Source organism: Aotus nancymaae, unplaced genomic scaffold (genome assembly GCF_030222135.1).
Source record: "Aotus nancymaae isolate 86718 unplaced genomic scaffold, 86718_ANA_hifiasm-v0.15.2.pri h1tg000040l, whole genome shotgun sequence".
Classification (NCBI taxonomy): domain Eukaryota; kingdom Metazoa; phylum Chordata; class Mammalia; order Primates; family Aotidae; genus Aotus; species Aotus nancymaae.
This window is the reverse complement of record NW_026988454.1, coordinates 38,277,144-38,291,423: the sequence shown is the minus strand read 5'-3', so window position 1 is coordinate 38,291,423 and position 14,280 is coordinate 38,277,144. Positions and strand designations below refer to the sequence as shown.

At 36.1% G+C, this 14,280-nt stretch overlaps 1 protein-coding gene across 1 annotated transcript in view; it reads left to right on the top strand.

Moving 5' to 3' along the window:
* LAMA2 (laminin subunit alpha 2) overlaps window positions 1-14,280 on the top strand; it is an 886,276-nt gene that overhangs the window by 633,631 nt on the left and 238,365 nt on the right. Inside the window, exon 18 of the mRNA XM_064360706.1 lies at window positions 8,857-8,943. Within this exon, the coding sequence (XP_064216776.1) occupies window positions 8,857-8,943 (87 nt within the window). The remainder of the gene's footprint in view (window positions 1-8,856; window positions 8,944-14,280) is intronic.

Here is a 14,280-nt window from a genome sequence, read left to right as displayed (position 1 = left end):
AAGAACAGAAATATTTTATACAAATACATACATGTGCATTCATGTACACACCTACACACAGTTACATACCCATCTTCATACCTTAATAAAAGGATACAAATACAGCTAATTTGGGTTCTAGCCACACACTATTTTTTGGTGAGTCTTAGGCGAGTAATAAACCTCTCAAAAGGTAAAATGAAGGGACTGAATTAACTGACTTTTAAGCACTCATCCTATCCCTTTAAAAAAAAAATTCCAGTTGTTCATCTAGAACAACCACCTCTTAGAGCAGATTTAAAAAACAAACAAGAATGCTTGACTTCCTCTTTCCTTACCTTTTAGGGGAATGCTATAGCCAGCTGCTTGAATTCACATTCTCTCAGGGCAGCCATCTCGAAGTAAACAGCTAAGCACATCCCAACCAAAAATTTTATATTTTGTTTTTAAATTGGGATACTAGGTTGAATAAAAATCAACCATTTTTACTTGAAAGCAATTACAAATAACTATACTTTTAAATTAAAGAGAATTCTTTTCTGAAGAACTCTCTTAAAGTTAAGCTCCGTGCTTAATAAAGTTCGTATCATATTGTACACTTTCCAGCTATCTCTAGGCACTGTGGTAACACTGACAGAACAAAAATTTTCAATGATTTTTAAGGGAAATCTGTCAGCTACACTCTTTTAATGTGAAGATGTGATCAAGTAGGTCATACTTCAAGCTCTTACCCAGAATGTGCCTAATTAAAATGGTCTTTTGTTAGTTTCAATGAATACTATAAGCTAAAGACTTTGAGAATAATTCTGACATTAAGTTTAAATGTTCTCCTTGGAACTGTGTTTCCTACTGTTCAATCCACATGAAATCCTTATCCTCCCAAGGACCCTATTTACTCAGAAATTTTTACCTTACTCATTTGGAAAAGAAGAGAAAGAACTACTACTTAATGAAAGCAGACTACTAGATTCTAGGCCAAACACTGTATTTGGTATTATTTCACCTTCAACTATAAGTCAGTAAAGTAGATATTATTGTCTCCATTTTATAGATGAAGAAATGAAAGCTTTTAGTAGAAAAATGATATTATGGTGCCAATTCTGGAGCCAGAATCTTTGGTTTAAATGCCGGGTTCCATTCTTTCCAGCTGTGCAACTTTAGGAAAGTCACTGAAACTCTCTGTGCCTCAGTTCTGTCATCATTAGTTGTAATAATAGGACTCTTATAGGGTTCATGTAGGAAAGACATAATTAAAACGTGAAACCACCCTAAACTGTGACTGAATATGGTGAACTCAATCTAAGAGCTGAATGTTATTAACCTCCTCAGAGTCATAAAGCATTAAAGTATCCAAGTTGAAATTTTAGTTTTAAAATCCATGTGCTTTCCAAATGTCTACAGTCTGCAATGAAGACTTCTTAAAAAAAAATACACACTGCATTTTAAGTGATAACACTAAAAGCAATCATTAATTCATTGGATAAGTCAATTTATCTAGCAAAGCTTTGAGAAAATAAAACATTGGTTTAATGCAGGGGCCCTCAACCATCCACGGTCTGTTACGAACCAACCATCCATGGCCTGTTACGAGCCAACCATCCATGGCCTGTTAGGAACCGGGCCGCCTAGAAAGATGTGAGTGGTAGGCATGACCACCTGAGCTCTGCCTCCTATCAGATCAGGCAGGCATTAGATTTTCATAGGGGCTCAAATCCTATTGTGAACTGTACCTGCGAGGGATCTAGGTTGTGTTCTCCTCATGAGAATCTAACTAATACCTGGTGATCTGACGTGGAACAGTTTTATCCCAAAACTCCTCCCCTGCATCTGTGGAAAAAAATTGTCTTTCACAAAACCAGTACCTGGGGCCAAAAAGGTTGGGGACCACTAGTTAATATATATTAATGATCAGAGCATTTCCAGGGCTTAAAGCATTAGCCTGGATGGGCACAAAACTGAAGATTCTTTAACAACCAAGGATGTCAGAGAAGAGGAAGAAGGCAAGAGAGAAACCTACTGGAAAATAATGAATATAGGAGGACAAATGAAATACACTTCTCCATTATTAATGGCTGAGTAGTCATTGATACTTAAGTCTATGATAGTCATAACATGACACAAAACCTGCATTCTGGTATATATGTGAAGGATTAGCTCACCCAGTGGAAGACCTACTCGTTGGCCATGGCTGAATGGCATTCTCTTCTCTTAACCAGCCTCATTTACATGAACCTCATTGTTTATGACTAACTTTCATAGAGGAAAGCAGAAGGATTGCATCTGGCCACTTGTATTGCATCTCCTTCTCAGCCAAAATGTCATGGGCATTATTAGCACCACTATTAATCTAGCAGAGCTGGCTGCTCATTGCACTATGTGAATTCTAGCTGAATACATTTTAGAATTATATAATTGATTGAGTATGTAAACCCTATGGATTTACCCTCAAGTCTGACCAACATTACTATAAATGCAGAGGAAGCATTAGGGAGATAATTTTGCTTGGATAATTACAGGCATTCATGATGCATCGTTGTCTCTTTATTTGCTGTGCATTTACTTTGATAATGGGTTCTAATTGTTGTTTCTGAAAAAGAAAGAGAGTCTGTGAGCATTAAAATACCATCCATCAGTGTCAAAGGGACTGGAGTTCCAGTGTCCAATAATGGTATTTCCTAAAATATGTGTATTCTGATTTGGTATAATGATGTTGATCCTGATTTTTAAAAATACAGACAAGACAATATTAACAATACCAGTAACACCAAATATTTAAAAATTATTCCATTTTCCAAGTGCTTTCACTTACAGTAAGTGATTAATAATTATTAGTAAATATTAGAAAATTATCAAATATTAATATTAAAAAATTAAAACTAGCAAACTATCAAATATTAATAATTAGAAAACTATTAAATAAAACATATTTTTAGTAGTAAAATTGAGAATAGAGTAGCAATCTATTTTAAAGTCCAGCTTTCAATGTGGTATTTTAACAAGTAGAAAGAGAGGGCAGAGATAATTCACTTAGTTTATAAATCCTAGAAGTTTTGTGATAGGTTTATAATGTCTTTTACATTTAAAACAGTTTAAAACAATTTTACATTTAAAACAACTAGAAAATTATCATAGTTTAGCTGCACAGCTGTGATGAGAAAAATCCATTTTCATCTAACAACCTGAAATGTCTAAAAAGAAGAATCACTAAACAAGACATTTAATGACCTAGGGAAACTATCCTTTTTAAAAAGATTTTATAAAAAACATTACTGTTATAATGTGAGCTAGAAACTCTGATGTATGAATTGAATATTTGCATATAATCCTGAAGATGGGATTTTAATTTCCAGGGGTTATTCAGAGAAGAAAAAAAAGGGAGCTAAAGGTTGCCGCAACCTTCATAAGAAGTCTAAAGCTTAGTGATAGTTTTACCTTGGTGATTTATCTATTTAATCCCTGGTCATAAATCTTATAGATCACAAGCATTTTGGCTCCAAATTTCTTAGATAATATTGCTAAATAAATCAAATGTGTAAGAAGATAGAGATAGATTGGTATAATTATTATGATGTATGAATACAGACAAGCATATAATATTTAAATTATGCATATATATCAACTTCATCAACTCCTGCGGTCACTGTGCTTGGCTATCTCATTTTGTTGATGTATATATTCTAGCTATAGATTGTAATTAGGCAGTAAAATTTATCTGTAGAGAAGCAAATAAAAATGTAAATATTTCAAATGTTTTATATTCATTAATTTCTGGCATCACATTGCTTATAGGTTAAATAAAATATGAAAGCGACATGTGAATGTCTGCCTTTGAATACTTAGGATGTGTTTGAATATATAATATTATTGAAATTGTTATAGATTTTCATCAGTTATATAATAAAAGATATTATTGGCACAAGGCTGGACAGAGGTATGTCCTCAATAAGATTTGTCTATTAATAGTATTATAAATACTACTGCTTTGTGTGGGTCAGGAATACTGAAATTTAAGTTTTTGAAAGAATGAAACTTTCAAATTTGAGCTGACCTTTGGGCTTACTCCAGAGACCATACTGAATGCACATTGTTAAAATTAATATAGAGAAATATATTCCAAGACAAGAGGCAAATTTAAGGCAACATTCAATTCAACCATATTCTCTAGAAAACTGAGAATGCTCTAGATGTTTTAGTGCTCTTTCCTACACAACGTTTTATGTCCGCATGGGAGATTACGATTAGTCTTCCTAGTTCCACATACCAAAGGAGAAAACTAAAGTTCAGAGAAATTAAATGCCTTGATAGTGATTATACAGCTTGCTTGTGGCAGAACCAATATTAGAACTCATATATTTTGACTCACCTCTTTGTGCTTCTTCCAATGGGGCTACAGTAATAGAAACAATTACAGAAGCATTGAAAAGAAGCAAAAAAATCAATAGAATTTAATGTCAGACAAACTGTAAATGCTCACTGTAAAAATCAGTAAATCTTCACTGTTTGGCAAGAGTTATGTTAACTATGCTACATAGTTACAGTTATATTAACAGTTATGTTATTAAATATTAAATATCTCTATTAATTAAATATCTTAAACATTAAACAAATCAACATATCTTAATTTGTTTAAAAATGTGTAAAAAAAGGCAAAGTTTTTAAAAAGTTACTAAATTGTATCTATAATTTATTTTGGCACTATGCTTTCATACTTTCTCAGTATAAAAGGGTTTATCAGATCAATCATATTATTCCATTTTGCAGAATGGGAAACAAGTTTAGAGAAACATATCATTCAAAGACATATTTAGAAAATAAATCAAGTCTAATTACAAAATCCAATTGTGGAGATTAAATCAGATTTCATAGTATTTAAAGGTAATTAAAGAAATAAGTGTTTGCTTAATGATTCTGCTGAGAATAATTGGGAGAGATCACTGAACTGAAGAAGAAAAAACTTAGAAACTTCAGAAATGTATGAAGCCAACACCAAAATCATGAAGTAAATGAATTTTTTCTTCATTCTCCTCTCAGTCCTCTGCCCCTTTTCAGTTGTGTGTGGATATTCTCCACTGCCATTTTGTAGCCACTCAAAATGGTTTCTCTCTTCCTACTCAACTATCCAAGATAACAATTTAGTTGAAAGGAGCCCTGATCCCCATTGTATAAGCAAATACAGAACATGCCCTGATTCTCTAACCCTAATGATGGAAGTTTCAATTTTATGCCATTGATTAAAGAAGTGGTAGTTTTATATCACATCTCGATCCTAAGAAGTAATTCATTGTATTTTATTCCAAATGCATGACAGTTAAAGACATATAAAATAGTTTCACACATTTACTTAATATGTGTTTAATTTTATTTTGGGATGTTGAATTAACTCTCTGGGAGCATTTTACATTAGAACTGAATTTTAGGACCCATAGGAGCAGTTTCCCCAATGTCTGATAATCGGGAAGTGTTGAGCTTCTATCCAGCAATTGTTTTGCTTTTGGCTTCTCTGAATCATTTACCTGTTGATTGTTCCCTTTTGTATTAGCTGTGAAAAACCTCAAAGCCAACTGTTGATCCTCCATTAACAAATGAACATACCTTATAACATGCTTTTTGAACTCTAAATACATCCTTGAGTTTATCTTTTTTTTTAGTATTTCTTTCTCTTTAACCTGACTTTATTCTTAATGCATATATATTTATAGAATTAAATTCTTTTTAGAGCAAGGTTAATTGTTTCTGTATGTATGCATTCACATACTTAAACATATATACATATGTTGACATACATATTCACATATATACACATGCATACGCATACATATATACATGCTTATAAGTAGATCGTTATAAAAATAAAAGCATATATTCAGCCGTTAAGAGGGATAATTTCCATGTGCATATACTTACTGTTTATCCCAATAACAGCTTCCCTTCCTCCTCTATTTGTGGAAAACACCTGCTGCTCTTGGCTTTTTTGTGTTTCCTGTGGCATGGTTTGGATAGTCCAGGATGAAGAACATTCTCTGCTGGTGTGGAGCTCGCCGAATAGAGTTAAATGACATCATCTTGGAATCACTTGAAGTCAATGATGATCTGACATTTTCCTCTTTGTGTCACGGAACAATAGCTTCATGACTTGGCCAAAATCAGTGCTAAGTCCTCTACATTTGCCAATGCAAATTCTGTAGACTTTTTTATTGTGCATGTTTATTTCTCATTCTAATTTTATTTTTGTTGTTGAATGCCATCTTCTGCCATAGCTGTAACTGCAATTACAGCAGTAAGAGAGTGAATCTTCAGTTTATGTTGTTGAAAGAATATCAAAGCACAAATACAGATAAAATTTATGAGAAAGTTTTATTTGGATACATCATGTCGAGTATTTATATTACAAGAAGGTTAAACTTACTTAATTCTTACCAGTAGGTTTCAATGACAACTGGTTATAGAAAGAAGAGAACATCACATTAAGAATCTAAAGTCCTAGATGCATACTAAATTATCCCGGAAATTTAGTATATGACTTTTGTTAAGAAAAACTCTGCCTGCCCCAACCAGCTCACAGGATTTTGTGAAACATGATAAAATTGTGAAAGTACTCTGAACTGTAAGGAGCTAGTCAAATCTAACATATTTTTATTACTTAATTTTTTTCTTGAAAAAGTGTTGGCTTTTGTCAGTGAGCACCTTTTACTTATGTTGATTTTAACTGACATGTGAGTGTATTTAAGAATTTCAAATCTATTTTATGAATAGCTTTAAAATGTCAACGCTGGGCACAATGACTCATGCCTGTAATCCTAGCACTTTGGGAGGTCAGGCAGGTGGATCACTTGAGGTCAGGAGTTCAAGACGAGTCTGGCCAATATGGTGAGATCCCATTTCTACTAAAACTACAAAAATTAGCTGGGTGTGACAGCACATGCCTGTAATCCCACTACTTGGGAAGCAGAGGAATGAGAATCGCTTGAACCCAGGAGGCAGAGGTTGCAGTGAGCCGAGATCATGCCACTGCACTCCAGCCTGAGCAATAGAGACCCTGTCTCAAAAAAAATAAAATAAAATAAAGTGTAAGAAACCTTGTCAACCAGCTTTGACACAAGTTATGATAGACTGATTTAGGATTATAAAGAATAATTGGTATGGTTTTCTTTCAAGTGGTGTAGTCCCACAGAGGCGGGAAACCCAGTGCTTCTGGTTGGAGTCAGTTTCTCAGTAGATGATGAGATAGTTACAGAATGCCAATTTTCGAAGAAGACATACAGAGATTGGTCAAAATGCAGTTCCCACTTTTATGTCTGAAAAATATAACAGCAAATCACTGAATGAGGATGAGAGGAAATCCTTTTTTTTTTTTTTTTCATTTTAATCTGTGCATCTTCAGTGCAATCACCATCCTGTCAAGAAAAATTACCTATGGTGAGCTGTCTTTGGGTCATGTGTAGCAAAGTATAGAATGCTTTATAAAAGGAGGATTTCTACGTGCAGTGCACATGCTAGGTATGTCTTGTCCGCTGTTAATGACAGCTATCAGGACTCCTTAATGTGGAATCTTTTATCTGGATAATATTTATAAATTCAAAGCATCCCAGACCAGGCTTTATCTCCTTGACCCAACAGATTCATTTAAAGTTTCCACTGAGTTGAACTGTTTAAAATGATAGGCTGACCTGTTCCTGATATCTTGCTAGTATCCAAAATAAAGAAGAACTATTAAATATTTACAGAGTTAAGCCAGAGATATATAATTCAGAAATAGTGTTCATGATCTGATCTGCACCAAAGTTAAGAAAGTATTCCAAAGTAATTCAAGTGTCAGGAGCAGGATGGATCAGGACTTGCAATGTTTAATTTGTTGTTCTTTCTTTAATTCATTTAGCCATCAAACAAGTCTCTATTGAATTGCCCTGTCATATATAATAGAAAATAAATCTACTTGGGGAAAACATAATAAGCGAAAGATTAATTGAAGGCATTTCCCTTTAAAACTGTACCGCAGCAGACCTTACAGACCAGAATGGTTGATGGCCCTTCAGAGAGCCAGTCGAGAACCACATTACCATGTGTCAATCTTGGGGTAGGGGCTCATGTATTAGAGATGTCTCTCACAAGGCAAAGAAACATGGCTGGAGTGAAACGTCTTGCTGAAGACTAAAGCTAACACCTGAGTTCCCTGCTGGTTCTTGATCTGGTGTTCAGCTCTGTTACTTCAGATCCAAATTAGAAATACGTGCAGAGAGATAAGTCACCTTTGAAACATGCCAGGAGGTATGAGACGGCAAGGTTGCTTTTGTTTGGTTAGGTTTATGATAAGTTTAGGTGGAATATGCACACTTGATCTCTTCTGAAAGCTTTCCTGAGGAGTCCATCAGTGTGAGGGCGTACCTGTGGCAGCCTGCACACAGCCACACCCCGCTATGGCAGTAGCTGAAGTAGGAAGCACTGTCACCACCACTACCACATGCTGAGTTTTCCAAAATCTCTAACCAATTTCTCCAGGCTGCTTCCAATTCAGAGGGATTTGGCTAGAGAAGAAAGTATGTGCGGTTGTGTATGAGCCAGGCCGGGGGGGAGTTTCTAAAAAGCAGCTATACATTTCCACTTGTTACTGATGATCACATCCCAGAGCAGTCAAAAGTCAGTTAATAACATGTCACAGGGATACTGCTCTCCACTGGGCTATATTCACGTCTGCAGAAATAGCAATGTCATTTCATCCTCCATTGGCCAGACCCTAATCTCCGTCTCTAAGGCGACAATGACCAGCCTGTACTCTTTTGCCAGAGCAGTAGTGGAGAGAAAGAAATGAGAAAATGCCGCTAATGACTTCGTGTATGTGCTTCTTTCTTGTCCCTGTTTTCCGCAACAACATCAACATAGCTTTAGCCCAACGTGCCATTTAGACCGGAGTCTGGGATTGATCTGTGATGAATGCCCTGCCGGGTACACAGGAACACGCTGTGAGAGGTAAGTGTGTACTACACTGTCTTGCAAAATGATTTCTACCTTGGGAGTTATAAAACCACAGATAGGGTCATCCTTCGCATCATGCTTTGGAGAAAAATGGCCACAGTCAATGAGGTGAAATAAAGTCTCTCAACACACTTGTCAAACAAACGCATAGTATTTTTGTAATTTATTTATTTTTCAGAAATTGCTTCATACATCTTCATTCACTCAGAGAATATCTGATTAATGTTTTAATTTTAGAGGTTAAGTATTAACCTACAATCTTTGTAGAAAGTATTGTTCCAGTGGAAAATCATGCACTTTAAGATTTATCTTACTGTCTATGTAGGCACCATTTATTTTTCATAATTAGCTTTTTGTCCTTAAAATGTAGCTTAAATCCATAGTTCATAGTTCAGCCAGTGGTTCATAATTTACTTTAAATATATTTGAAAATATAAACAAAATGTAATTTATTAGCATGATTTATATCCTCTTCTAATTACTCCTAAACCAGTATTTTAATTCCCGTTGATTTTACTAGGTTGCTTTGCAGTGGAAACAAGAGTATTATTTTGTGTAATTTGTGTGCTTATATTTCCTCCTGAAATGTTTTTGAAGAAATAATACTATATATTCAGTCTCAGCGTAAAAATGATACAAACTTCCCCCTTGACATCATTGCCAAATGCAAAACCCTCCCTCTGGTTTCAGCACTGGCAATAATCCCCGCTGGTACCCTTCCTGGGAAGGAGGGGTGCAAAGGAAGTGACCTGTTTTCACTCATCGTCACTGAGGCTAACCCTGAAGAGGGCTATTTCTGCCCATCTTTTCCTGTCATCTTGGCAGCGGTCACCCCTGTTTCAACCAGGATGCATAAAATTAATTAAGTGGAAGCCTATCTCCCAGAGAGAATTTAGCTAGCCACTGGCAGTCTGTGGACAAAGTGCCAATGACAGTTCTAGCAGCAACAAGTATTATTTGTGAGTATGGAAGCATCTGTAAATTAGGAATGGAAGAAAAAAAAGTGAAACAAGGACTATTTATTTGCAATCAAGAAACTGGATATCTCTGTGTGTGTGTGTGTGTGTGTGTGTGTATGTGTTTAAAGAAAGGTGTGTACATATTACTTACTATGATAGGAGAGCATATCGTTGCCAAGACAGATTTACATCAAGTGCCTAAACCCCCCAGCTCACTACAGGCAACCCTTTTTTAGCAACTGGAAAATGACAGCTGCTCTGTCATACAAGGCTACTAAATCCACTTATCTAGGTGAGCATACTCTCTGATGTAGTTATATTGCTTTGCTTTATGTACTATACTCTCTATACATGTTAGACAATAATTTCTGAACCATCGATAATTTAAAACTCTACATTTTATTTAGCAAACATCTGTTTAGCAACTGCCATGTGCTGAGTGCAGGGCTAGACACTGGATATAAATAGATGCATTTTCCCATCCTTGCCCTTCCCATTTCACATCTTTCTTTAATGCAAGTAAGGATGGTTGCATGTATTCTTGAGAGAATTCTATTTGAATAGCAAAAATCACCAAGGAAAGAAATACCTGATAGAAAGCATGATTTCCTGTCTAAAATCTGTATTAATCTGATTCAGAAAAGATGGCAACATGCATATGCAATGTAGTGAATGACGTTTCTTATCTCCAGCTCCAGTTTTTTCACAATTGATACCATATTTTTCTAGCCAGAATTTAGATTAGGGTTTTCCAGGAATATTTAAGATTAAATTTCATTGTATTTATGTGAGCCAAAAGAACTCCTTAGATAGACCTAAAATATTAGGGAAACATTTTTTTTGTTTGTTTGTTTGAAACGTGCCTGTTGAAGCAGAGGAGAGGGAAGATAAGAGTTAGGGTAGGGAGGAGACACTGGTTGCATTGAAAAGCTTGTAATCAAAACCATTCTGTAAGTGATTTGTGTGATCAGCTTATGCACATCATCTAAATAAGACCAGAATTTAAAAACTAAAGCAACATTTCCCAAATTGTAGATGTTCCTGGAATAAAGAATTCTGTGATCACATAAGTTTTGGAAGCATCCATTTGCATGTTAAACGTTCTGGCATGTCCTACAGTGTGTAATGAAGAAATCTGTTCAATTTGTCTAGCTCAGCATTTCCTAAACTTACGTGGTCATAAACCCTCTGCTTTAACTATATAGCAAGAATATATCTCAGACTATAGCTCAGGTGGGACAAGAGTTATAACTTTATAGTCTTTATCACAATTTTATTTCTATTTTGAGACCCCTTTCTCTATATGTGGGACCTGGGAGGGCTTAGAAACCTAATCTGAGCCCATTTAAAGTTGTTTTCTTCTCCTCTCTCCACCTCCAAGCTTGAATCAAAGCTCTATCAAACTTGCCTAGTACCAAAAGGCTTGTATGCATGGGTAGAGGGCAGGGTATAATGTCTGTGTGTATGTGTTGAGTAAGGGGACATGTGGTAGGGCTGGCCAGTGCTGAGTATTTCACCCAAGCACGTTTCTGCTGGCCTATCCCTTTTTCCCTGTCCTAATTACCTTTCTCCTCAGGTCTAGAAAGTCTCTCTACTACTATCATTCCATTCTTAGGGGTACAGGGATCATTCAGCTTCTTTCATTCCGCTCTACGACCCACCAACACCTCTACCATCATCATTTTTCCATCTGCCTTTCCAACTTCATCCCATTTTCTATTTGGAAGAGGAGGAGCCAGATTTATGGAACTGGTGACTTTCAGAGCTCGGGGTCTGGAAGATTTCTATGTCTTTGCCTCATGCCCTGTCAAATCCCTTCAGACATGTAGCACTAGATGGCCTTGCTTCTTGAATCGAGGGAGTGAAGAAAAACAGTGAACAAGAGAATGGCCAAACAATATACGACAAAACATGGACTGATATTCTGTCACAAACAGAACACTTGTTACAGCTTGGAAAACATTCACTTAGGGCCAAAATACCACTATTTTTGAGGTATCACTACTTTGCAGGGGAATGTTTTAGACAAAGGAGAAAGAAGAGTCAGAGAGTTAGGGGAGAAGGTATTTATTATGGCACCTCTTCTAAGATTCTAGACTTTTATCATTCTGAACAAGAGGAGGAAAAAAATAACAAAGAGAGCATCTTGAAGGGCTAAAAGGGATGGAGTAAGGATTGGAGCAAGAAGAGTGATTGAAAAGAATATTGAGCAAAAAATGAGTTAAGTGCTGAGGATACCTGCTTGATCAGACACGAAGTTACTTTCAGAATAGGTTTGTTAGCTTGCCAACAAATCATACATTATGGAGAAGGCATTTCAAAACGGCTGTGGCAAGTTCACCTTGTGGATTCTATAGGACAATGTGAAACCTAGTGGGATACATAGACTTCTTAAGCCCTCCCTTCTCCCCAGCTGGCAAATTTTTAACAATTCCTCCTTAGGTGAGGAGAGAGGGGCCAAAGGCTAGGACTAATTTCACAATTGCCAATGAAAATGTAGAAGGTATTTGAATCCAATTGCTTAATATTTTGAAAATTCCCCTACAGTTGTATCAACAAGATTCATATTAGATAAAATAAATTCCTTATTGTTACTTAAATTTCAGCTCCAAAATCCCATTTAGATTTTGAGTGCTTTAAAACGTCTGAATTTGAATCCAGTCAAACCACCCCTCTGATCACCATGCTGCTGAGACCTTCTACTCACTTCTGAGTTTCCTTGTGCCTTTGGGTCCTGAATGCAGAATATGGGCTACAGAAATAAAAGAGGAGAGGCAGTTATACCTGCTTGGTAGTACCATTAGCAAAATTGGCACTCCAACTGAGGTGTCAAGAGGCTACTCATGTGTGGTTGTGCAGTTTGTACACTGCACAAAGGCACTCAGGGAGGGGGAAGATTGAGGGCTTGAATGCAGTTTGCCCTCTTCTTTTCCATATATTTCCTGGGTGTCTAGCTGTATCCACTGTCTCTTTACTTTTTCTGCATATATCTAGACAGGACACTTTTTTTCCAACTTGCAAAAGGCACCATATGAGCAGGCAAACACCCTCAGTCTTTTGCTGTTTATGTTAAAAGGGAAGAAGAACACAGCATTGCAGCACAGCCACGCTCCTTTATACATCAGCTACCCTCTTCTGTGCCTTTGCCAATACTGTTCCCTCCACCTGGAAGATTGCAGCCCTTTCACTCCTCCCCCTCAGGCCAACTAATCCCTGTCCGGCTCCCAAAATTCAGCACTATCATCCTGAAAGTGCCCTTGGATTAATCCTAATCTGCGTTGGTTGCCCTTTCCTGTGCGGCCATAACAGCATTTGCATATCTCTAGTTGTTCTACTGCTACATTTTAAAATGTGTGTTCATTCTGCGTGGACTGTAGTATAAAGACTGTACCTTATTTATATTAGTACCCTGTAAAAGTGCTCAGCTGATTTTTTTTTAATGGGGTGGGGGGAAACAAGAGCTTTTTTAATTTGCTTGGCTAGATTAAGCTAACATTATATTCGTTGTTTTCAGTGTATAGATAATAGAAAAGTAGGCCGTGATTTTAGCCAAAAGTTGCTGAAAAAATGATGGGGCAGAATGAGATAAATGTCTCATCAGTGTGGTTGCTTTCTTCTCATTGTTGCTTCTCTGCACTTCTGCTCTTTTTCTCCCTCTCCCTCTCCCTCTCTCTCTTCCTGTCTCCCCCACAACCCCCCGCAATATTGTTCCTAAATTATCAATAACAGCAAGTGTAACAAATAACTGCATGTGTTATCTGGAGTCTTATTTACATTTAAACAGTCCTTTTTCAAAATATTGCAACTTGATTTGAAAAGGTTAACAGATGTGGAAAGGAACAGTGGCTTTGTTATGTCAAGATGTCCATTTCTAGCAAGGCAGTCAATAAACTATTTTTTAAAATGCACACATTCTGTCTTACATATAAAAATGAGAGGGTGTGGCATTTTACACTATAATTACTTTTGGTGGAGTGAAAATCCAAAGGACTGTGATATGAACTAATTTTAATTAGATGAATCCAACTTGATCAGACTATAACACACTATTTTTATTAATAAAAGTTATATGATTAGCAGTATTGTATTCTCTGACCCTCGAATTGCTTTTCAATTTCTGACAGAACATCTTCAGAAATCTCTAATACTGTTCTCTGTATAGAAACACACACCCATACACCAGTAATGTGCTGAAGTGTTGCAGAAAATAGTCCCACTGTCAATAACATGGCATATGAATTTCTATCATGTATATTCATAAATTTTCCTTACATGTCCTGTAAGAAAAAATAAAAGACAGATGCTTCTTTAGTTATTCTATTTAATTATAGTTATTTTCTCCCCGAAATGACTTTTTTTTTAATGGAGAGTT